At 37.1% G+C, this 24,947-nt stretch overlaps 2 protein-coding genes across 4 annotated transcripts in view; both read right to left on the bottom strand.

The window, feature by feature from the left end:
- Positions 1-24,947, bottom strand: part of LOC127807091 (2-oxoisovalerate dehydrogenase subunit alpha 2, mitochondrial-like) — a 65,333-nt gene that overhangs the window by 29,328 nt on the left and 11,058 nt on the right. The window lies entirely within an intron of this gene.
- LOC127807094 (V-type proton ATPase subunit E-like) lies at positions 1,010-23,469 on the bottom strand. Of its 3 annotated transcripts, none has more exons than XM_052344714.1 (6): positions 23,256-23,469; positions 23,022-23,122; positions 22,430-22,586; positions 16,766-16,968; positions 16,495-16,594; positions 15,362-15,424 (listed from the first exon to the last, which is right to left on the bottom strand). In XM_052344714.1, the coding sequence occupies exons 1-6, from the start codon at positions 23,355-23,357 to the stop codon at positions 15,377-15,379; spliced, it is 711 nt and encodes a 236-aa protein (XP_052200674.1). In that variant the 5' UTR covers positions 23,358-23,469; the 3' UTR covers positions 15,362-15,376. The 3 variants fall into 3 exon arrangements, with proteins under 3 accessions (XP_052200676.1, XP_052200674.1, XP_052200675.1); XM_052344715.1 differs by lacking the exon at positions 15,362-15,424 and adding an exon at positions 15,678-15,872 and having other exon boundaries at positions 23,256-23,467; XM_052344716.1 differs by lacking the exons at positions 15,362-15,424; positions 16,495-16,594 and adding an exon at positions 1,010-1,152.

The raw sequence follows: 24,947 nt of genomic DNA, 5'->3' as shown, positions 1-24,947 counted from the left end.
TCAAGATTGAAACCAAAAGTTTAACCTAATTAGTTTTCTCAAAAAAAGCAACAGCCTAGGAAGAAAATACTTGTAACATCTGAAGGATTGTAATTATATCAAGGGTGCACTGAAACATCAATATAAGGTTTAAAATAATTAAAAATTTGTCTAGCGCTTGGTAAATCCCTATATAATATTTATTTAGAGTGACATTTTTGCCATTCCCAACAAAATGACCAACATATTTATGAGCAGCTTCAGTGGTAGGAGAGCATGGATATATGAGAACATAAAACAAATGTCACGCAATCAAAGTACAGTTCCAACATCCTATGGCCAATACGTAGACCTTTGAGAAGCAAACTTATGATAAGAAAGACAAAATACATCAACACGACTAATAGCCGACTATCAGGCAGTAACTTAACTTAATAGCTGCTTGCGGATCCGCAACAGGGAGGGGGAAAAAGTAAATTAGATCGAGCAGAACCGTACATAGAATTAGGTCAAGCTAATTGTCAGAAATAATTTGTTAACAAGTTCAAAGCGGAAGCCTTAGTTGTCCTAGCACCCTTAATTATTTTTTAAAGCATTCTTTAATTCCTTTTATCAGAAATACAATTGAGAGAGAGAGAGAGAGACGCAGAAAATAACCAATTGGGCATCAGAGCAAATATCATACACTAATTGTTTTAGTTTTGTACTAAAAGCATTATGTTGGAAAACATTAAAACGTAGATCAAACAAAATTGGTATGTGTAAATGGAGCAAAAAGGGAATCATAGAAGCGGGATCTATGAAGATTTTACCAATTATGGAAGGCTAGCAATATTACAGTTTCCACATTTGTGAATAATCTCTAAGCCAAAAGAAAAAGAAGGTAGGCAGAAAGAATGATGAGGAAAAAGGGGGAGAAATTAACAAATACCCAAGCAATTGAGGATCTTGTATTAAAAAGTGTGTGGATATGATGGTAAATAACAGCAAGAGTAACATATCAAGCCTTTATCCCATACATGGTAGGGATATGAGGACACAGACTAAAATATCATGAGTTAAAGGGATTATACCTCTGGAAGTTTCTTACGGAACACAACATCCAATCTTGCATCAAGGGTGTTCTCAAATACAATTTTCCCATCTCGAGAAGCCAGAACAACACCTCCAGCGCTGAAAAACAGAAAGATTAGAGGGCTTCCCGACTCGAACAGTTTCCCTGTCTAAAGAGCTAAATTCTACTAAATAAAACCGGTGGCTGTTTCTCAATTCCACTGTGGCACAACCCATGCAGCTTGTCTATTCTAGAGATTTCATCTGTGATGGAAGGAAAAATGGATTACCAGAAAGGACAATGAGAATCAAGATGGTGCTGATGGGAAGGAGCAGGTGGGAGGTGAACATGGTCAACTATTATCTCAGGTGGATGAACATGGGCTCTTGAGGTATATTCCTCCTTTGCGGAGCGCAAAACATGCTCCACTGATTGTACATCCTCTTTCCGGGTGGTCATACTCCACCAGCTTCCCTGTAAATGCAAGAACTGTGTTTATAAAACAACAAAAACCAACAAACATGACGAATTTACCATCTGTTGTCGGTGCCAAGCTGAATAATGGAGGAGGGTTGCGGTACGTAGCTAACAACCAACATAAAACTCATCAGATCAAACAAACATGAATTCTAGCTTTCATACAGTCTAAAACAAATGTTTTTGGTGTAGAAAAAGACAACTTATCACTCATGCCAAGCACCATTGTGCGATCACTGTTGGTATTCTATGGGACACAGTTATCACAGTGCAGTTGGCGAATTCTGTTTAAATCGTCTTCTGGATTATGTAGTCTGTCGCATTGTCAATCGATGCAGTGGCTTCATCAAGCACTAGATCTTTCTTCTCTTCAAAAGGGCTCTCCCCAAACAAAATAACTGCCTCTGTCCCATGCACCAATTTGAACCATCTTGTACAACTGCAGTCTAGATGATGATCAGTAAAACTTTAGCTTGGCAACAGTTTAAATCCTATGCATTCTGTGTCTATGTCCTACCTAAAGAATCCAAGCCATCTTCTTTCTTCTGGACCTCCTCTCATAGCTGACACTTCTCGAGCACCTTCAAAATGCCATTGTTTAGAAATGATATTAGTTAGCTATGGCAAGTTGAAAGAAGAGCCGTTGTTACAAGCTGCTGTTGATGGACAGGCACTTGCGGTGTTGACAAATACATGAACATGATGCTCATGCTTGCTTCAATAAGATTTTCATTTCCTTTAAATGTCAATCCCTAAGGTTTGCTCGGGAGAGTAATGGAATGGAATTTACAATATTTCTCCTTGTTTGAGAGAATAGGGGAAGGAAAATAATAGAAAGCAATGTAAAATATTTTTCTTTGTTCTAATTAATTTTAACAGTTTATCAATGTCGAAAAACCACATGCCTTTTAGCCTGCATTTTATCACTAGCAGAAGCTTTCTTTAAGCATTAACATTAGAGTTAATCCCAATATAATGAGGTAAAGAAACATACCAACCATATTTCTTCATCAGTATGCTCTGACAAGGGGTCTATATTGTATCTAACAGTCCCACTAAAAAGAGTGGGCTCTTGTGGAATGACCCCAAGATGTGATCTGAGATCATGAAGCCCGATCTCATTTATACTTATGTTATTGAACAAATTCAGTCCCTAAATTAGGGAACCCCAAAATTCAAGCCAAGTTTATAATCAATGAACTCGCTTCAATTGATTCAATCGATGGGAACCTACTTATACAAGGTTTAATGTAATCTAATCCTAAAATTTAGGAGCTAGTATACAACAGAAAAATAAGATAGGAAAACTTCTATCTACTCCTATTATTTTTCCTAGATTTTAGGAACTTTATTTGGCTGCATCTTTATCCCCTTTCTTTGATCTGCTGGAGACTTATCTACTGCGCATCATCATCTTTATCTTCTTCCGAGACTTCTTCATAAGTTAGGACTCTCTCTCCAACACCCCCCCTCAAGCTAAGGAATAGATATCTCTCATTCCTAGCTTGTTTATGAGAGATTCAAAACCTGGTCTGGCCATGGATTTAGTTAGAATATCTGCCTCTTGTTTTGTTGTGGGAATATAAGTAAGTTGTATTCCTCCATCTTCTATTTCTCTTTGGATGAAGTGTCGATCAATTTTGACATGTTTCATTCTATCATGCTGTACGGGGTTGTTAAGTATGCTTATAGTTGACTTGCTATCGCTATAGAGCCGTGTTGGTTTGGTTAATGGCATTTGTAGATCTTCCATCAATCTAACTACCCAAATTAATTCGCAAACTCCTTGGGCAATTGCCCTAAATTCGGCTTCAGCACTACTTCTTGCTACAACAGATTGTTTTTTACTTCTCCATGTGACTAAGTTACCCCATAGCTTTGTACAAAAACCTAATGTAGATTGACTATCAACCACTAATCCTGCCCAATCCGCATCAGAAAAACCTTCTGCCCCTCTTTCATCAGTCTTTCTAAACAATAGTCCCTTTCCTGGTGTGCCTTTTAGGTATCCCAAAATGTGGTATACGGCGTTCAAATGTTGTTGAGTTGGGGCATGCATAAATTAACTTATGATGCTTACTGAATAGGCTATATCTGGGCGTGTTAGAGACAAATAAATCAATCTTCCAACTAACCTTTGATACCTCTCTTTGTCTACTGGTGGATCATCTTCCTTCTTCATATACTTCCAATTCCTCTCAAGTGGAGTTTGTCTTGGTTTGCATGCAAGCATTCCTGTATCCTTTAGAAGATCAAAAGTATATTTTTGTTGAGATATTACAATACCTTCTTTACTTCTTGCTACTTCCATTCCCAAAAAATACTTCATATTTCCCAAGTCTTTTACCACAAACTCTTCTTTCAATCTTTGTTTTAGAGCTGCAATTTCATTAGTATCATCCCCTGTAACAATTATATCGTCAACGTACACAATCAATATGCATCTTTTCCCATTTGAGTGTTTAATAAATAGAGTATGGTCGGCCTCACCTTGCTTGTAGCCAAATTTGGTTAAAGTTGAGCTAAACCTTTTAAACCATGCTCTAGGGGATTATTTCAAACCATAGAGAGATTTGTGTAGTTTGCATACCTTCCCAATTCTTTCCTCATTTTCAAATCCAGGTGGAATCTTCATATATACCTCTTCTTCCAGTTCTCCATTTAGAAAAGCATTCTTAATGTCAAACTGAAATAACTCCCAATCTAAATTAACAGCAATGGATATAAGTATTCTAATGGAATTTAATTTTGCAACCGGAGCAAACGTCTCTTCATAATCTATTCCATAAGTTTGAGAGTACCCTTGGGCTACCAACCTGGCTTTATAACGATCTATACTCCCATCTGATTTATATTTGACAGTAAATACCCATTTGCAGCCTACAATCTTTTTATTCTTTGGTCTGTCCACCAGTTCCCATGTATTGTTGTTGTCCAAAGCCTTCATTTCTTCCATCACAGCATTCTTCCAATTTGTATCACCCAAAGCTTCATGTATATTGTTGAGAATAGAAGCTTCATCCATAGTTACAGTGAATGCCCTGAACTGTGGGGATAATTTAGAGTAATTTAGATAATTTGATATGGGATATTTCATACAAGATCTTACTCCTTTTCTGACTGCAATAGGTAGATCCAGATCACTGCTAGCTGCTGTACCTTTTTCTTCATTTTCTGGACCGATCTCAGGTTCCAACAACTAGCTGATTTGAGGAGCAAGATTTTTTGGCTTTCTTGAGTACACTTTAAGTTGTTTTTCTGGACTCAATTCTTCCCTTAGGTCAGTCTCTCCTAGTTCATCTGGGTTGTGATAAGATATTGGGCTTGTAGCAGCTGATGGTTGAATGTTGTTGGGTTCAATTGTTGCAGGCTATGAACAAACAGCTGCAGGATTATCACAAGTAGGAGTGGATGATATAGGCAGTGTGATAGGCATTGAAATTGTAGGATCCCAATGGCTTTCTTCCACTGATGATGCAATACCAGTGTGATAAAAAACTGTTTCATCAAATATTACATCACAAGAAACAAAGAATTTTTGTGATGTTGGACAATAACATTTATATCCTTTTTGGGTAGGAGAATACCCAATGAAAATACACTTGAATGACTTTGGTTCTAGTTTGTGACGGTTTGGGCTGGTTTGATAAACATAAGCCACACATCCAAACACCTTTGGGGTAAGAGTATTAAGAATCCGAACATAAGGAAAGGTAGTCATCAAGTTGTTCAAGGGTGTTTGGTATTTTAGAACTTTGGTTGGGAGCCTATTAATCAAATAAGCAACTGTTAGAATTGCCTCCCCCCAATACCTATTAGGAGTAGAACTTGTGAACATCAAGGATCTAGCCACTTCAAGTAAATGACGGTTTTTTCTCTCGGCTACCCCATTTTGTTAGGGAGTGTAGGGACATGTGCTTTGATGAAATATTCCGTTTGTAGTGAGGTATTGGGTAAATGGGTAAGAGAAATATTCTCGGCCATTATCAGTCCTAAGGATGCAAATAGATGACTGAAAAACGTTTAGGACAAACTTATGAAAATTTTGAAAGATTGCACATATCTCAGATTTTTCTTTCATTAGATACACCCAACATACCCTTGTGTGATCATCAATGAATGTCACAAATCATCTAGTACCATTCAAGTTTGAAACCCTAGCTGGACCCCATATATCACTATGAATCAAATGAAATGGTTTGGAAGGATTATATGCTTTTGGAGAATAGGAATTGTGAATTTGTTTGACAAGAATGCAATGGTCACACTTGAGCTCCAAATTAGCTTTATTGATGAATAAATCAGGGAACAAATGTTTCAAATACTGAAAACTAGGATGACCAAGACGTTTATGCCATAACAAAATTTCTAAATTCAAACTAACCGAAAAAGAAAAACTACGAGTCAACTGACTAAGAAAAGCCTTGTTGTCTGATACCCAATAGAGCCCATCCTTCTCCTCAGCACTGCCAATCATCTTCCCTGTGGACCGATCCTAAAAAACACAATGCGAGAAGAAGAATGTCACAGTACAATTCAGGTCATTAGTGAGTTTACTCACAGATAACAAGCTACACTTTAAATTTGGCACATATAGGATAGATTCAAGTACTAAACCAGCCACACACACTTTTCTTTTTCCCTTAACTGAAGATATTGTTCCATCTGCCATTAACACAATTAGATCCCTATCTTCCAATTGAAAATTTTCAAACATAGCTATGGATCCGGTCATATGATCGGATGCTCCTGTATCCACAACCCAACTGCTGTTGCTTATCCCTCTAGTAGTTAAGGAAAAAACTGAATTACCTCTTTGGGTCAAAGATGGTGTTGGAGTGGCTGCTATTGGTCCATATAACTCCTTTGGAATATTTGCACCATTCAGTAATTTTTGCAAGAAATCTACCTGATTTGCTGTTAGATTTAATCCCATACCTCTTTTATTATTAGGAGCACTTGCAGTTGCAGGTATACTTGTAGCTGTATAGGTTGGTCTTTCCTTCTCCTTCTCCTCCTTGTTTCTTGGTTGCCAATTTGGTGGCTTTCCATGAAGTTTCCAACAGTTGCTTTTTGTGTGGTAGGGCTTATTGCAGTGTTCACACCACTGTTTAGCCCTAAGATTTTCTTCTTTTCATGTTGCAACAAAGGCAGAACCAATGTTGGGTTTTGCTGGAACAAGCATAACTCTCCTTCTGCTCTCCTCGCATCTAACTTCCGTGAATGCTTCTCTAAGTGTTGGCAGTGGCTTAATGCCTAAGAGGCATCCCCGAACCTCATCCAAGTCCGAATTGAGGCCTTGAAGAAAGTCGAAAACCCGCTCTTTTTCCTGCATCTTGTTATATTTATGGCTGTCACTTGAGCATTCCCACTTTGGATCATAATAGAGATCCATCTCTTGCCACAACTCTAATAAATTGTTGTAGTATTCAGTAACAGAGAGTCCACTCTGTTTTGTAGTTCGAATGGCTGCTCTAATCTCGAAACATTGAGCAGTATTCTCAAGATCAGAATATAGCTCATGGACTGCATTCCATACCTCCCTCGCAGTCTTATAAAACAGATAGGTTCGGCCTATCTTTGCTTCCATCGAGTTGAGTAGCCATGTCATGAGAATAGAGTTCTCTACTTCCCATCGCTGGTAATCCCCGGATTTCTTGAGGTGTTGGAACAGTTCCTGTGAGATAACTAAACTTTCCTTTGCCTTTAATCACCAAAGTCACAGATTGAGACCACTCCCTGAAATTTCTGCCATTTAGTTTGTGCTGTGTGATTTGCAGAGTTTGGCTATCCATGGAGAGGGTGCTGGCCGGAATAATGGTAGGCTGCATACTCGCCTGTTGGGATGTTGATCCGAGAGAGGATTCATCAGTCGCAGGAATGGCTGCTGGATTAGGGCTAGCCATCTTGATCGAGATACTCAGTTCTGAAAACCAAGCTCTAATACCATGAACAAATTCGGTCCCTAGATTAGGGAACCCCAAAATTCAAGCCGAGTTTATGATCAATGAACTCGCTTCAATTGATTCAATCGATGGGAACCTACTTATACAAGGTTTAATGTAATCTAATCCTAGAATTTAGGAGCTAGTATACAACAGAAAAATAAGATAAGAAAACTTCTATCTACTCCTATTTTTTTTTCTAGATTTTAGGAACTTTATTTGGCTGCATCTTTATCCCCTTTCTTTGATCTGCTGGAGACTTATCTGCTGTGCATCAGCAACTTTATCTTCTTCCGAGACTTCTCCATAAGTTAGGACTCTCTCTCCAACAGTTATCAATAATGATTTTCCCCTCTGCAGGCTCTACCAGGCGAAACAGGGCACTGATAAGAGTTGTCTTCCCGCTACTAGTCCTTCCAACAATTCCAAATTTATGCCCACCTTCAAATATGCAGTTAATACCTCGTAGGACTAGAGGGGAATTAGGCTGATATCTGACCTGCAATTTGTTTAGAAAAACCCATATATTAGAGTTGGAGAAAAGAGAAGAAAACAATGATTTTAATTATATGTTTACCTTCAAATCATATAGTTCCACTTTACCAACAGATGGCCAGTTGATTGGAGGGCGGTTGCTTTCTATTTTTTTCTGGAGCTTCGCTAGGAATGTGCATGCACTGTTCTAGCCTTTCCATGGAAAGGATCAAATTTGCTAGCATGCATTGGTTTTGGACAGAACCAACAAGATAGATATCCAATGAAAGACCATATGACAGAGCCATGGCAATCAGTCCTGCCACCAAAACATTGAGAACCAAATATTGAGAGATTTTCAATAAGATCTAGGATCAGACAGTTGAAACACTCCTTGTATGTTACGGATGAATGGGCAAGATTGAAAGATTTTTGACAGATGTATATTATGCTGTGATCTGTGTATGAATGTACATTCTTATTCTCTTAAACATTGTTTAAACTTCCTTCAACTTTGACATTTGTAATTCTTGCCTGTTGAAAATCTTTTGAGTAATTTTGACTACTGAAATCTACATTGGTTCTCTTCTTCAATGCTGCAAAAAAACTGCTATTCTATGTTAAGAAGAGTTCCAATTGCATTATTTAAATACCACCGATGAAGATCATAGAAACGAATTTAGGTGTAAAAATAGAAATTAGTATGGTTTTATTAGTTTCTTTATTTTAATTTGTTTCCTAGTTTCTTTTATTTCCTAGAATCCAAATTAGATTGGGATTATCAATATAGTTTTAAGTAGATTATATCCAAGAATCTTAGTTGTCTATAAATAATCCTTTAGTGAAGTATTGTAGATCAGATTTTGATGAATAATATTGAATATTGACACTGATTTTTAGTAATCATGATTACTCTTGTTTCTTAAGTTCGGGTTCTACATCAATCACCCGTGCTACTACAAGCTTTTGAGTAGGCAGTGGCACAGTTGCTTGAGCAAGGACAGCAAGATGGTGTCTCAATGAGTTTTGTTGAATGATACTTTAAGAAAAGAAAAAAAAAAAAAAAAATTTGAGGCGGGAGAATCACCAGGACTGAGATGTCTAACCACCACCACAGCAATAGGCAAGAGACGGTGCTCACTAACCCGAGTGAGAAGCTCCAAACTCAAAGAAAGTCACGGAAAGTGCTGAGGTCGATAGAACAAATGCACACATTATCTCCAACCGAAGAATCAACCACTGGTTTGCTGAAAAACTATGGAAGAATGGACTTGAATTTGCATCGATAAGGTGCAAGTACTCTGTAAAGAATCGATCTTCTTCCCCAAAAGCTCAAATGGTCATTGCTCCAGCAATGGATTCAGCAATATAGCTTGCTATAGAAGATTTAGTTGTGCCATCAATCCTCATCAACTCTTTGGAAGAAGCAAAGTAGTAGCTCTGTTTGGAACAAATAACAGTATAGAAGAGTCTGGTATGCATAAGACAGGCCAATAAAAAAGTGCAACTTCATACAACAATTAACTATCTTATGCAAGATTTATCTGCTTTCATTATAAAAGCAAGTTAGCCCATATCTACTTCGTGATTCATTAACGCATCATGTTTCTTGAATATGCTGACATTGCGTATATAGGCTCGGCATCAAATGATTGAAACTTTGAACCTTTTCAATAAACAAAATATCTTAACTAACTCTTTGCTACAGCCCTTGAGCTGCTGATTGGCAGGTGCATTTTCAAAAACCAATGCATTAATGGTTCAGTAACAAATGATGGCAATTTGTGACAAGATTTGCAAAGAAATGGAAATGTAAGCCTACTTTTTGATTAATATTTTCATTTAGAAAGATTATGACTTCAATATTGACATATTACCTGTAACGCCATCGTCATACATACCATAGGTATGATGATAAATAGGACAGGCCAAGTAAAAACAACCAGAATTCCAAAACCAAAGTATGCTGTCAGGGATGCTGCAACTGTGATGCTTAATCTTATTGGCAATTCAAGGTCTATAATACTCAAATCAGAAGAGACCTACGGAAGGAAACAGAATATTAATCCTTCACGCATTTGGGTATCACCTGCATCACAGTATTCTCTGAGTTCCTTACCCGACTGAGGATCCTTCCAAGAGGTGTAGAGTCATAAAAGGACATTGGGGCACGGAAAAGGGACAACATTAACTTGGAAAAAATAGCTTTTGATGCCCTGAGACCTAAAACAACTGATACATAAGATCTCAGAAGTATGAAGAGTGACATTCCACAGCCACTCACCATGTATACTACAAGAGTTTCAATCTGCTCATGTGAGAGTTCTCCAATTCAGCAGCCAACCAAAGATTCTGTACCATCTGCTCAATAAGGAATAACAAGTGGGATATAAATGTTAAGAAGAGGTACAAGAATCCCTTGCTCTGATTCAGATATTGATAGTATGGCTTGAGACCAGTGTTTCCTATTTCTCTTGCTTCTTGCTTTATCAATTGGTCTCCCTCAGGTGCTTCTTCTTGTTCTTTCCCATAATTTTTCTGGATCTCTCCTTTGGAGGTTTTAAATCGTTGTGAACCATTCATATCTTGCTTCTCAGAATAAGCAATATAATTGTGTGCATTGACAAGGTTCTGGAACTCTTTAGTTGAAGCCAGCAATTGAGAATAGGTGGCAACTTTGTGGATTTTCCCGGCAGACATCAGCTGCAAACAAAATGAAGCTATTGCATCTTTTTCTAGAATGAATATAATTTTAGCCAATATTAGCTAACTAATTACTGGAAAACCACTTCTAAGAAAATCAAAAGCACTATGGTTCAGAAGGATCAAGATTCATTATCAGAGGAGGAAAATGGAGAAAGTAGAATTAGTTAAAATACTAACCAAAACAGCATCAAATGCAAGAAGGAAGTCGACTTGATGGGTCACTAGTAACACTGTCTTTCCTGACAGAGCTCCCATGATATATTCCTGATCAGAAGTGAAATTATTGTTTGAATGAAAGACACTATAGTACTAGGCACAGGTTTCAGTAACTTGAAAGATACTTTACATTAAATAAACCAGTTGCAGTATGGGCATCAACAGCACTGAAAGGATCATCCAAGAGATAAATATCTGCATCTTGATATAGAGCACGGGCAAGTTGGATCCGCTGCTTCTGGCCACCACTGAGGTTAACACCTCTTTCTCCTATGACAGTACAGTCACCAAATGGAAGCATCTCAAGATCCTTTAAGAGAAAACACTTTTCAAGCACTTGTTTGTATCTGCATTCATCCATGGGAGATCCAAAGAGAATATTTTGTTGTATAGTTCCAGTCTGAATCCATGATGTCTAAGAAACATACGCAGTCTTCCCATAAGCTTGAACCAGTAAAAGAAGTAGAAAAGAAAGATCAAATGCAACACAATCTAGAAACTTTTGCAATCTAAGTTGTCAACCAACTCATCCCAAATTTCAAAGCTTTTGAAGGCAGTTCCTGGCACAACCCAATCCTACATCAGTTATGCTGGAAAAATCTAAGAGTACATCACTTCATCCAGTGATCCCAAAAATTAAATTCAACAGGAACATCCAGGTGAGGGCTCATGGTATTACAGGTGGTACCAAGGCTTTGTTTGAGATAGAGTTAGTAATTGAATGGAATGAGACGTAGAAATTTTTCCCTCATTTGGGAGAGTAGGAGATGGAGAGTAATAGTGTTAAAGATTGCTTCAAGACTGCCATAAATTCACGTGACATTTCTTTTTTATTAGTTTCAAATTTTACGTTTCCAGCAAATAAAGTTGTCCAAATCTTTAGGAGTTGTTAGTCTGTTAGCAGATCATAGCATGATTTGTGGCTATTAGTTAGCATTTCAGTTTTCTTTTTCTGCTATATACTAGTCAAGATGTTAATCAAATTTGAAATATGAATTATCCCTTCTCCCAATCTATTCTTTGTTCCTTGGACGTTTCCTTCTCTTCTTTCTCCATAGAAAAACCAACAAATAGCAAGTAATGTAAAATGTTTCCCATTGTCTAGGAGAGCAATGGAAATGGATGGAATGGAAGGAGATTAAACAATAAATGTCTACCATGCCCTCTTAATGGAAAGATAAGAGTATGATTAAGTCAACACGCAAAATTAAGTTTTCCATCTATTTCCACTCCATTCATTCTTCCCCAATCCAAGTGAAACATAATGTAGGCTTTGGAGGAGAATTGATGGAAAGTGTTTCTATCCATTTCCATTCAATTCCACTACTATTGTCTCTCCCAAACAAGAAGAAGCCTTTTTCCATCCATTTTAATTTCATCCCCATCACCCAAACACACTACAGAACTACAACAAAGCTAATATCATGTGGTGTGGCCTAAAAGTATATGTTTAAAATGGCATGGGTCAAATTTGTGGTCTAGTGAGATTTCTAACCCAGCAAGTACCATAGTTTAAAAGAAGGCCATTTGTCACAACCCATGGCAAATTCTCAGATCGCTAATCTAGTAGATCTTGGATATATTACTTGATCCCAATAACCCAAAAATTAACTTTATTTAGCACCTTTGAGTGAGAGCACATGGTGTTACAAGCTAAAATGATATTTGAGATTGACCATTGATCAAGTGATGAAATGAAATTTGTGGTCTGGCAAGAATGCCAAGGTCTTGAAGAGACCCATTCCCAATTCAGTAGTCTCAAACAAAAGTACCTCTAAATGGACTCTAATACCACTTGTAATACCAAACATTAACATGTGAAACTGAGAAGTTAAGCCTAGCAAAAAAGAAACTGAAAACTTACCGTGCCATTGATGTATGGAACCTCCCCAAGGATTGTTGCTAAGAGGGTTGACTTACCTAAGCCAACTGCTCCACATATGGCTAACTTCTACCTGAGCCAACTGCTCCACATATGGCTAACTTCTCCCCACTTCTAAACAGTTTGATAAAAATTTTAAAATGTTTTCTAGTTTTATCTTGACCATTATATATCTTGTTCTGGAAAATATTTAAATCTTATCTTAATACAACTTTATCTTACTCATTTTAACAAATATTACTTAAGTGAATAAAGAATTCTAGCTTTTGGAGAGGCTACAAGGTTTGCAATCCCTTCCACAAGTAATAACACTAATACAAACTAGAAAACAACCCCTGACACTTTGCTTTAAACACTTAGAGTTTGTAAGTAAGTTTTCGACATTTGAGACTTTTTCTTCGATCATTTGAAATTCAAAATCATATAAAAAATGGTTCTTAAAATAGGTCAAACTCGAAATGTTTAGTAGAAATAATTTAAGTTATAAAAATATAATATTTGATATCTTATTTTTGCTTTTTGTATAAAATTATCAAAAAGTTATACTTTAGTGATATGATATGATCAAATAAATGGGGGACAATGGGTACAAAATCGCTTTTGATTTTTTATCATCATTGAGTATACATATAAATATATAAAGTGTAAGATATAATTCACAAGACTAATTAAGAATTCAATAATTGACACAAGGTGTGACTCTAAGAAGAATGAGACATTTTATGTTTCCCAAGAAACTTCAGTCAAAACTTAAGTCGATTGCAACTAATGATCCAACTAACTCAAAATTTTCTAGAGAATTTCAATTAACTATCGACTTAGTTTCGGTTGAGCGAAATCATCTAGTAAGTGGACTTAATATTCTTTATTACTCAAATCTCTCAATGTGGTAACTTAGGCCAACCAAACTTAGTTTTAGAATAACTTAAGCAATTTGTGTAACTTAAGCTAATTGAAATGCTACTTAGATTGACCAAAGTTCCTAAAGATGATTCAAATTATTTTTAGGCTTTGGTAAAAGTGTTTATGTAAAAATAAATTATAATTTTTTAACATCAAAATATAGATTTAACAATAATTTTTAAATAAATTATCATTTGTTGAAATTACTTAGCAAAAAATTATATATTTATGATTTGAATCTTTTACCTAAGCATCCCTCACTCCCATCATTAATTAAATTATAATTCAAATAAATTAATCTTAATTTTGTATATTAAATTAAAAAAAGTAAAAAAAAAAAATATTGAAAAGAGGTCATAAGGCATCAAGCTCTAGCCATAGTTGGATCAACTAGATGGGTTCTAGCTAGAACTCGTTAAGTCAATTCTAACATCTTTTTTATAATGTGAAAAACTCAAAAGGTCCCTAGTATATAGACGAATCTTAGCTCAGATTATCTCACCTTTTCTAAAACTCAAGATCTATCTGGACCAAGCTTAGGTGTATGATAGGTTTGTCGCAAGCCAAAACTGGAGGTCTGGTCCTTAAGATAAACATAAGTGATTGCACAATTTCGCACGGAAGCAGAATTGAACCCACGACCTCACAATATCTCAAGCTCTTGAACACGTGACAAATCGTCTGCGCTACCTCAAGGGCTTAATTTTGAAATTTTTAGCTTAAGTGATTACACATTTTTTTTGTTTAAACATTCGAATTTTTTGTTATTTCAATTACACTACTAAACTATATAATTTTGAGTCAATTACCTCCCAATAGTCTTGCACCAGGCTTGTTGCTTACCAGAAGCTATGGCGAAAATGGTTGGTTTGCACGCGTGAGAGGTAATTTTGGTATTTTGGCATGCGAGTCTAGTTCAATTGTGGTGAGGTGTACAATTAACTCGAAATTGTAGAATTCAGGAATATAATTAAAATAAAAAAATATAAGATATTTAAATAAAAAATATAAATAAAAAGACTAAAATATGTATTTTATCTTTGGAGATTAGAAAAAAGCCCACCAATAAGGTAGAAGGTTTACACCACTATCAAATATGAGAGCCTGTCATCGCCGCCACTGTTGGTAGGTTAGAGAAGGCAAATTGATTTTCTTTTTCTTCTTCATCGATCTCTCTTTCTTGTTGGGTTTTGGCCACCGACAATGTAAGAACGCCACCTGGGCTTTGGCCATAATTGAAATCAACCAAATGGTCAAAATCCATTTGGTCGATCGTAAAAATGCCATGGCAAATATGGTGGTCAATTTGCACGTGAAAAAGGTAATTTAGGTACTTTAGCGCAATCAACTGTGGTAAAGATTGCAATTAACTCGAAATTACATTGTTTAAAAGTGTAATTAAAATAATAAAAAAATTGAGTATTTAAATAAAAAAAATACAAATACAAGAGCTAAAATCTGTATTTAGCCCTTATTATTTGGTTCTCCTCACAGCCATGCCATGTTTAAAAGCTTAAAACCTTCAACCGTTGGGCAACACAGAGAATATCAACACTTGGGACATGAGGGGGTGAAAGTTGGCCTTTACTCATACGAGGGAGTGAAATCTCCCTTGACTAGTAAAATTGAGATATCACCCTCTCAAACCACCTCCCTCCAATCACTTGGGGAGGACCAGTGAAACTCAAAATCAGCCCTATAATAACCCTGGGAAGTGGGGAGGACCAGTGAAACTCAAAATCAGTTTCCCTGAAAATGGTTTATGGCAATTCCACCTCCCCATTCACTCTGCAATCAAGATTGAAACCAAAAGTTTGACCTAATTAGTTCTCAAAAAAAGCAGCAATTATGGATAAAGAAGAAAATACTTATTAACATCTGACGGATTGTAATTATATCAAGGGTGCACTGAAACATCAATATAAGGTTTAAAATAATTAAAAATTTGTCTGGCGCTTGGTAAATCCCTATATAATATTATTAAGAGTGACATTTTTACCATTCCCAACAAAATGACCAACATATTTACGAGCAGCTTCAGTGGTAGGAGACTAAGAAGAGCATAGATATATGAGAACATAAAACAAATGTCATGCAATCAAACTACAGTTCCAACATCCTATGGCCAATATGTAGACCTTTGAGAAGCAAGCTTATGATAAGAAAGACAAAATACATCAACACGACTAATAGCTGACTGTCAGGCAGTAACTTGACATAATAGCTGCTTGCGGATCTGCAACAAGAAGGGGGGAAAAGTAAATTAGATCGAGCAGAACCGTATATAGAATTAGGACAAGCTAATTGTCAGAAATAATTTGTTAACAAGGTCAAAGCGGAAGCCTTAGTTCTAGCACCCTTAATTATTTTTTACAGCATTTTTTCATTCCTTTTATCAGAAATACAATTGAGAGAGAGAGAGAGATGCAGAAAATAACCAATTGGGCATCAGGGCAAATATCATGAACTAATTGTTTTAGTTTTGTACTAAAAGCATTATGCTGGAAAATAATAAAACGTAGATCAAATAAAATTGGTATGCGTAAATGGAGCAAAAGGGGAATCATAGAAGCAGGATCTATGAAGGTTTTACCAATTATGGAAAGGCTAGCAATATTACAGTTTCCACATTTGTGAATAATATCTACGCCAAAAGAAAAAGAAGGTAGGCAGAAAGAATGATGAGGAAAAAAGGGGAGAAATTAACAAATACCCAAGCAATTGAGGATCTTGTATTAAAAAGTGTGTGGATATGAAGGTAAATAACAGCAGCAGCAACATATCAAGCCTTTATCCCACCATGTAGGGTAGGGATATGAGGACACAGACTAAAATATCATGAGTTAAAGAGATTATACCTCTGGAAGTTTCTTACGGAACACAACATCCAATCTTGCATCAAGGGTGTTCTCAAATACAATTTTCCCATCTCGAGAAGCCAGAACAACACCTCCAGCACTGAAAAACAGAAAGATTAGAGGGCTTCCCGACTCAAACAGTTTCCCCGTCTAAAGAGCTAAATTCTACTAAATAAAACCAGTGGCTGTTTCTCAATTCCACGGTAGCACGACCCATGCAGCTTTGTATATTCTAGAGATTTCATCTGTGATGGAAGGAAAAATGAATTACCAGAAAGGACCATGAGAATCAAGATGGTGCTGATGGGAAGGAGCAGGTGGGAGGTGAACATGGTCAACTATTATCTCAGGTGGATGAACATGGGCTCTTGAGGCATATTCCTCCTTTGCGGAGCGCAAAACATGCTCCACTGATTGTACATCCTCTTTCCGGCAACGTAATAAGACTGCAGGCTCCTTTAGTCTGAGCAAACTCTGTAATACATAGGGATACTGTCAGGTTAACAGTCAATTGCAATAATCATGATAAGATAATCAACTTTTAGCACTAAAACATCCCAATTATCAATTACAACTTCAAATTATCACAATATCATAACACTAATAAAGCTCACTGATTTGAGAAGGTCATGTCTTAGAATCTTGATATAGTTTTTGATATGTTGCCAATCCTCTAATCTTCCCATTCTCTACTTTTGAAATATAAGCTAGAGCAACACAGCAGAGCTACTGTTGGGAAATAAACTTGAAATTCTGATGTGTCTTGACTTGGTCAGTTATTTGTGATTCTGTTTTGTTTGGTCAGTTATTTGTGATTCTGTTTTGTTTGGTCACTTATTAAAGATTTGATGTGGTGCTGTTTTTTAGCAAGTAGTAGTCAACTAAATGTGGAGCAAAACAAGTGGACTGATAATCGTGGACCAAGAAAATAGGAAACAGATCATGTGTTGGTTTATTTAAATTAGTGTGTGCGTAAGATGTAAAGTGTGGGTTTTTTCAGCAGATAATATAGAGAAACAGGGGTTACCTTGTTAGCAATATTTTTCAGTCTCCCACTATTACTTTCTGCATTTTCATGTGATTCCCCACCATTTTTTCTGTGCACTCTGTTTATACATGTGTTCATCCCAACAACGTGGTATCAGAGCTGAAGGTAGAAAACGACAGCATGGAATGGAAAGTTTGATGAATGGGATGGTGTTCCCATGCCTCACTAACAACAACTATGAGTCTTGGGAGTATCCAAATGAAGGCATTACTCGATTCTCAAGATCTGTGGGAGATCGTCAGCAACGGCTACACCAAACCAAGCGAAGGCGTGGCCGTGAGGGATGCTGTGAAGGATTTGCGGAAGAAAGATAAGAAAGCCCTGTACTACATCTACCAGTCAGTAAATGAGTCGGGGTTTGCACAAATTGCACAAGCCACGAATGCAAAGGAAGCATGGGAGACGCTTCAAAAATCCTACAAGGGAGTCAAGAAGGTGAAAAAGGTGCGCCTCCAAATGTTGAGACAGGAGTTTGAAGACTTGCATCAAAAAGAATCCGAGAGCGTCTCAAATTACTTCACAAAAGTACTTGCCATTGTTAACCAATTGAAGGCAAACGGTGAGATAGTGACAGATACTCGTGTGGTGGAGAAAGTGTTGCGCTCTCTTGATGACAAGTTTGAGCATATTGTCGTTGTCATTGAAGAATCCAAAGATTTGGATAAGATGCATGTTGATGAACTCATGGGCTTGCTGCAAGCCCACGAACAACGCCTAAACAAGAAGAGGCAAGAGAAGCTGGAGCAAGTGCTTCAGTCTAAATTGTCCTTGCCAGAAGATAAAGAGAAATCCAAGAATGAAAAGAGGCAAGATAGACGAGGAAGAGGTCGTGGGCAAGGACGAGGCCGTGGTGGTGGTCGTGGTCAAGGCCGTGGCAGCGATAGTTACAACAATGAAGAGAGTCATCAACATCCACGAGGAGGACGTGGTCGAGGTAGTAAAACAAGAGGCCGCGGCAGAAGGTATGACAGATCTCAAGTTCAATGTTATACATGCAACAAATACGGTCATTTCTCCTATGAATGTTGGGACAACGAAGACAATCAAATCCAAGAGAAGGCAAATTATGCCAATAAGCAGGAAGAAAAGACAAATGGCACTGTATTGTTCTCAAGGAACGAAGGTGACAATGGAGATGAATCAACTTGGTTTCTCGACACAGGTGCAACCAACCATATGTGCGGCCACAAGCACATGTTCGTGGAGTTGGAGAAGAGTGTGAAAGGCCATGTATCTTTTGGAGATTCATCAAAGGTCCCCGTAAAAGGCAGAGGTAACATTTTAATTCAATTGAACGACAGTAGTCAAAACTGTATTTCAAATGTATATTATGTGCCGAAGATGAAGACCAATATTTTGAGCATGGGACAACTCTTAGAAAAAGGTTATGAAATCCTCATGAAGAATAAAAACCTTAATTTGAGAGATCAAGAAAACAAGTTGATTGCGCGGGTGGAGATGTCAAAGGACATAATGTTTTCTTTAAACATTAACACTGTTGCAGTGAAGTGCTTGAAGGTCTGTATGCAGGAGACCGCTTGGCTTTGGCATTTGTGATTCGGTCATCTCAATTTTGGCGCGCTCAAATTATCATCAAGCAAACAGCTGGTGAAAGGTCTACCAAATGTCAACTGTCCAGATCAAATTTGTGAAGGTTGCATTCTTACCGAGCAACCAAGGACAAGTGTACCAAAGGCAACAACATTCCGAGCAAGGCAGCTGCTTGAGCTGATCCACACCGACATATGCGGACCAATAACACCCACATCACTCGGTGAGAAATGCTATTTTATAACATTTATGGATGATTTTAGTAGGAAAACGTGGATTTATTTCTTGAAGAAGAAATCTAAGGCCTTTAGTGCCTTTAGAAGATTCAAAGCAAGAGTTGAAAAGGAAAGCGGGTTGTGCATTAGAGCCCTACGATCTGATCGTGGGGGAGAATTCACTTCAAAGGCATTCAATCAATACTGTGAAAAACAAGGTATCGGGCGATTGTTAACGGCTCCATATTCACCCCAACAAAATGGAGTCGCCGAGCGAAAGAATCGAACTATTCTCAGAACAAGGTATCAGGTGATTGTTAATGGCTCCATATTCACCCCAACAAAATGGAGTCGCCGAGCAAAAGAATCGAACTATTCTTGACATGGTCCGGAGTATGTTAAAGACAAAGAACTTGCCCAAATAGTTTTGGGCACAAGGAGTCGATTGTGCAGTATACTTGCAAAATCATTGTCCGACCAAAAGTTTGGAGAACAAAACACCTCTTGAAGCGTGGAGCGGATATAAACCAATTGTTACTCATCTAAAGGTGTTTGGGAGCATCGCTTATGCACACGTTCTTGATCACAACCGGAAGAAGCTCGATGACAAGAGTGCAAAATACATTTTCATTGGCTATGATCCAAACTCTAAAGCTTATAAGCTCTACGATCCAAGGAGGAAGAAGACACTTGTAAGTCGTGATGTGGACATAGATGAAGAAGCCTCGTGGAATTGGGGCGTCAACAAAGAAAGGATGGTACAGCTCGAAGAAGAACAAGAAGCACAACAAACTGACATGGCTGGGAATCCCTCACCACCACCATCTCCATTATCTCCATCCACATCAACATCATCTAGTACTTCTGAAGAATCTCCAAGAAGAAATGAGAAGACAAGGAGTGTGCAAGAGTTGTATGAGGTAACAAACGAACTCAACCTGCTCTGTTTATTGGCTAACAGTGAAGATATTTGTTTTGAAGAAGTTGTCCAAGATGAGACGTGGAGAAAAGCTATGAATGAAGAAATAAGAGCCATCGAGAAGAATGAAACCTAGGAGTTTGTAAATCTCCCAAAAGGCCAACAACCCATTGGAGTAAAATGGGTTTATAAAAAGAAGAATAATGCTAATGGAGGAATCGAGAAGTACAAGGCGCGATTGGTTGCGAAAGGCTACAAGCAAAGGGCTGGAATCGACTATGAAGAAGTTTTTGCTCCGGTTGCACAGACGGAGACTATTAGAATGTTGATATCAATTGCTGCCCAACATGGATGGGAACTCCATCAAATGGATGTTAAATCGGCATTCTTAAATGGGGTGCTCGAAGAAGAAGTGTATGTCAACCAACCTAAAGGTTATGTGAAAGAAGGCCAAGAGAAGAAAATATTGAAGTTAAAGAAGGCCCTTAATGGTTTGCGGCAGGCTCCTCGAGCATGGAACAATAGGATTGATGCCTATTTCAAAGTAAATGGTTTTATGCAATGCCCATATAAGCGTGCACTCTATGTGAAAAGAAGGAGAATGATATCTTATTTGTTGCTTTATATGTCAATGACTAGATATTTATAGGAAACAATCCAAGCCTATATGAAGACTTCAAGCAGGTGATGATACATGAATTTGACATGACAGATATGGGTTTAATGTCATATTTTCTCGACTTGGAAGTAAAGCAAAGTACTTAAGGCATTAGTGTTTCACAAGAAGCTTATGCAAAAGAAATTCTAAAGAAGTTTAGAATGGAAGAATGCAAGCTGATAAACACTCCTGTTGAAGCTCTCAAAATATGATGCAGAAAAGTCTGTGGATCCAACACGCTATAAGAGTTTGGTTGGAAGTCTGAGATATCTTACAAGCACAAGACCCGACATCCTTTATGGAGTTGGAATAATTAGTCAGTTTATGGAAGATCCAAAGGAAACTCACTGGAAGGCTGCCAAGAGAATCCTACGTTATATACAAGGTACAATGAATCATGGTCTATTTTATTCATCATCTAATAGCTTTCAGTTGGAAGGATTCTCAGATAGTGATTGGAGTGGAGATGTAAACGATCGAAGGAGTACATCTGGGTTCATGTTCTATATGGGAAATACTCCTTTTACATGGCTTTCCAAGAAACAGCCAATCGTTGCTTTATCAAGTTGCGAAGCAGAATATGTTGCTGCGAGTTCATGCATTTGTCATGCTATCTGGCTAAGGAAATTACTGGAGAAAATGTGTTTTCCTCAATAGGAAGCTACAAAGATATACATCGACAACAAATCAGCAATTATGTTGGCCAAAAATCCAGTAAATCATCAATGCAGCAAGCATATTGACATTCGGTATCATTTTATACGGGAGCATGTTAAGGAGAAAGTTGTAGAACTTATTCATGTAAAGACGAAGAATCAAGTGGCAGATATATTCACCAAACCACTTCCGGAGGAGAGCTTCAGCAAATTCAAGGAGCTACTAGGAATAAAAGCTACATGAAGAAAGTCAAGTTTAAGGGGGGATGTTGGGAAATAAACTTGAAATTCTGCTGTGTCTTGACCTCGTCAATTATTTGTGATTCTGTTTTGTTTGGTCAGTTATTAAAGATTTGATGTGGTGCTGTTTTGTAGCAAGTAGTAGTCAACTAAATGTGGAGCAAAACAAGTGGACTGATAATCGTGGACCAAGAAAATAGGAAACAGATCATGTGTTGGTTTATTTAAATTAGTGGGGGCATAAGATGTAAAGTGTGGGTTTTTTCAGCAGATAATATAGAGAAACAGGGGTTACCTTGTTAGCAATATTTTTCAGTCTCCCACTATTACTTTCTGCAATTTTGTGTGATTCCCCACCATTTTTTCTGTGCACTCTGTTTATACGTGTGTTCATCCCAACAGCTACAAATTTATAACCACATAGAGCTACATATTTATAACCACATAGAGAAGCCATTCCCCAGTTCTCTCCATGAAAGTATATCTAGTTCACATGTATAAAGAACAGCCCTTATGATTTGTAAAAGTGCAACTTTAAAAAAATTCCATTCCTTTAAAATGTCATAGAAGATTAGTCATGTTTGTTATAAGCCAACGAATAAAAAAAAGCATCATATATTACACTAGGAATTTATTCCACTTTCTTACCTGAACAATGAGATCTTTCAGAAGATTCCCATATGAATAGTGGTCATGGCTCACAGTTAAGAGCTCTTTTGCCGCTTCCTCTTTCATGGAGTTGACCACATCATCCTGAGCTTGAAGAACTTTGATACGAGAAGCATTGAGTTGCATCGAGTACTCGCTACAACAAGCAATATGAACTGATGTAAGTGTAGATATCATAGTTAATATAGAATATGTGATCCAAAAAATAATAATAATAACCATACTAATTAGTTCTGTGCACATACATCAAAGGAGCGTGTAATAAAGATCTCCTCTCCTCTGCGTTTGAAGTTTGAACCAGATAATGAAGCAAAATTTCAGAAACTCCATTTCCATTAAAGGGCGGGAACAATTGTTTGACCAAAGCAACAAACGGAAGATACTCAATCAAGAAAGGTTATCAGAAGATTGTTTCAACGAGCCACCAGAGAAAGAAAGTGGAAAGGAGTTCTCTTTTGTTTTTCCATCTCTTTTCTAGCCTTCGGATAAATGTATACCAGTAATAACACTAGGTGAATCGATAAAAACCTGCAGACAGACACAGAGAGAGCAAAGAACTCGAAATTGTTACATTTTTCTGCGAACGTCGACTTGCTTCTGTTTACGCTCATACTCTTGCCTGATCTTCTTCTTCTCCGCTTCTACCAGTTGCAACTTTTCAATATTGAATTCCTGCCATAACACGACATAATTATAAGCTTATAATGACATACGCACACATACTGCAGAGACTTGATTAGAAAGAAGAGAACAGTAAGCGAGAAATAGGCGAAAGTGCTGGATTGGAAGGGAAAATCAAAGGTACCTCTTCGGCGGAAACGGATATCTCATTAGCCTTCTCCTCGGCTTCCTGGCGGATGAATCGAACCATCTGCTGGATCTGCCTGGAGACGTCTGCATCGTTCATCTTCGGAACTGATCGGATCAGAGCTCAGTAGCAATGGCGATCGGAGAGGTTTTCCGAGCAACTCGGCTCTCTCTGGTTCCCAGGCGTAATCGAGAGATTGGGGTAGAATTTGGATGAATTGCAGGAGCCCAACAAATTAGATCGCGTTCGATACGATGACGAACACGGGACCCTTTTTTTTTTTTTTTGGCTCACTTACACTTGCACCCTAAATTATGATTTATTGTCATAACAGCCCCTTTATTAAACCAATATTATTTTAACTAAATTGGGAGCATAGCGAAGCGAGAATGGAAGGGAAAATAGATGAAAAACAAAAGAATTCCACCAAATCATATGGCCGAAGTTAAGTTAGATAGTTTTCGGAGCAATCTTTTTTTCTCTTTCTTTTCTAATTTTCATTTGATTTAAAATATATTTAATTTAGTTTCAATTTTATATTAAACTTTTAATTTTTTAAACGATCATACCCAGCTAATTTTTTGCTTTAATTGTGGAGCATCTTTACAATTCATTTGTTTCATGTTGCACCAAAAAAATGATAACTTGAAAATGAGGAGATAACTAATGATCATATCATATATTTATCATGTCTTGACTTTTTCTTTTTGTGTGCATCCTAATTTTAGTCACAAAAAGGTAAATTATATTAACCAATCTTAATATTTGACATAATTATATTATACTTCACCTTTAACTTGACAAATTATAGAAACCGTCTATGCAGTTAAAAAATGTAAGAAATTGACCATCTCCCTAAAAGGGTAAAACCATTAGGCAACACAAGTATTTGAATGGTTCTTGGCAATTCAGCTCCTCCCTCATCTCCACATCTCCCCATTCAATCTCCAAGATTGAAACCAGAAGCTTAACCTAATTCCCATCCCAAACCAAAAAACAAACCAGCATTTAGGGACCCCTTCAAACAGGAGAAATACTTAAAAAGATATTTAGCATAGTAATAATTCAATAGTACTCTGAAACGTCAATAAGAAGTTTAAACCAATTAACAAATTGTCTGGTGCTTGGTAAATCAATAGAGCACGTTTAAACCAATTAACAAATTGTCTGGTGCTTGGTAAATCAACATAGCGTAATCCGACTCTTTCTCTTATTGGTTCAAAACAATGGGAAAAAAAATAGCACAAGTCTAGAGTCCTAAATAATTTATTTGTCTGTTATGGATGGATGGGCAAGATTGAAAGATTTTTGACAGACGTATATTATGATGTTATCTGTGTATGAATGTACATTCTTATTCTCTTAAACATTGTTTAAACTTCCTTCAACTTTGACATTTGTAATTCTTGCCTGTTGAAAATCTTTTGAGTAATTTTGACTACTGAAATCCACATTGGTTCTCTTGTTTAATGCTGCAACAAAAAAAACTGCTATTCTATGTTAAGAAGAGTTCCAATTGCATTATTTAAATACCACTGATGAAGATCATAGAAACGAATTTAGGTGTAAAAATAGAAATTAGTATTGTTTTATTAGTTTCTTTATTTTAATTTGTTTCCTAGTTTCTTTTATTTCCTAGAATCCTAATTAGATTGGGATTATCAATATAGTTTTAAGTAGATTATATCT

Source organism: Diospyros lotus, chromosome 8 (assembly GCF_014633365.1).
Source record: "Diospyros lotus cultivar Yz01 chromosome 8, ASM1463336v1, whole genome shotgun sequence".
In the NCBI taxonomy this organism is placed as follows: Eukaryota; Viridiplantae; Streptophyta; class Magnoliopsida; order Ericales; family Ebenaceae; genus Diospyros; species Diospyros lotus.
Note: the sequence above shows the minus strand (reverse complement) of the source record. Positions and strands in the feature narration are given on the sequence as shown.

Excerpts from the sequence above, each read along its gene's own strand:
- LOC127807094 (XM_052344714.1), bottom strand. The coding sequence starts at position 23,357 with ATGAACGATGCAGACGTCTCCAGGCAGATCCAGCAGATGGTTCGATTC. Across the intron at positions 16,595-16,765 it reads GATTCTCATGGTCCTTTCTG|TGCTGGAGGTGTTGTTCTGG; the intron begins GTAATTCATTTT and ends TCTGTTTTTCAG. Across the intron at positions 15,425-16,494 it reads TCCGTAAGAAACTTCCAGAG|AGTGAATGGGGAGGTGGAAT; the intron begins GTATAATCTCTT and ends TCTTGATTGCAG.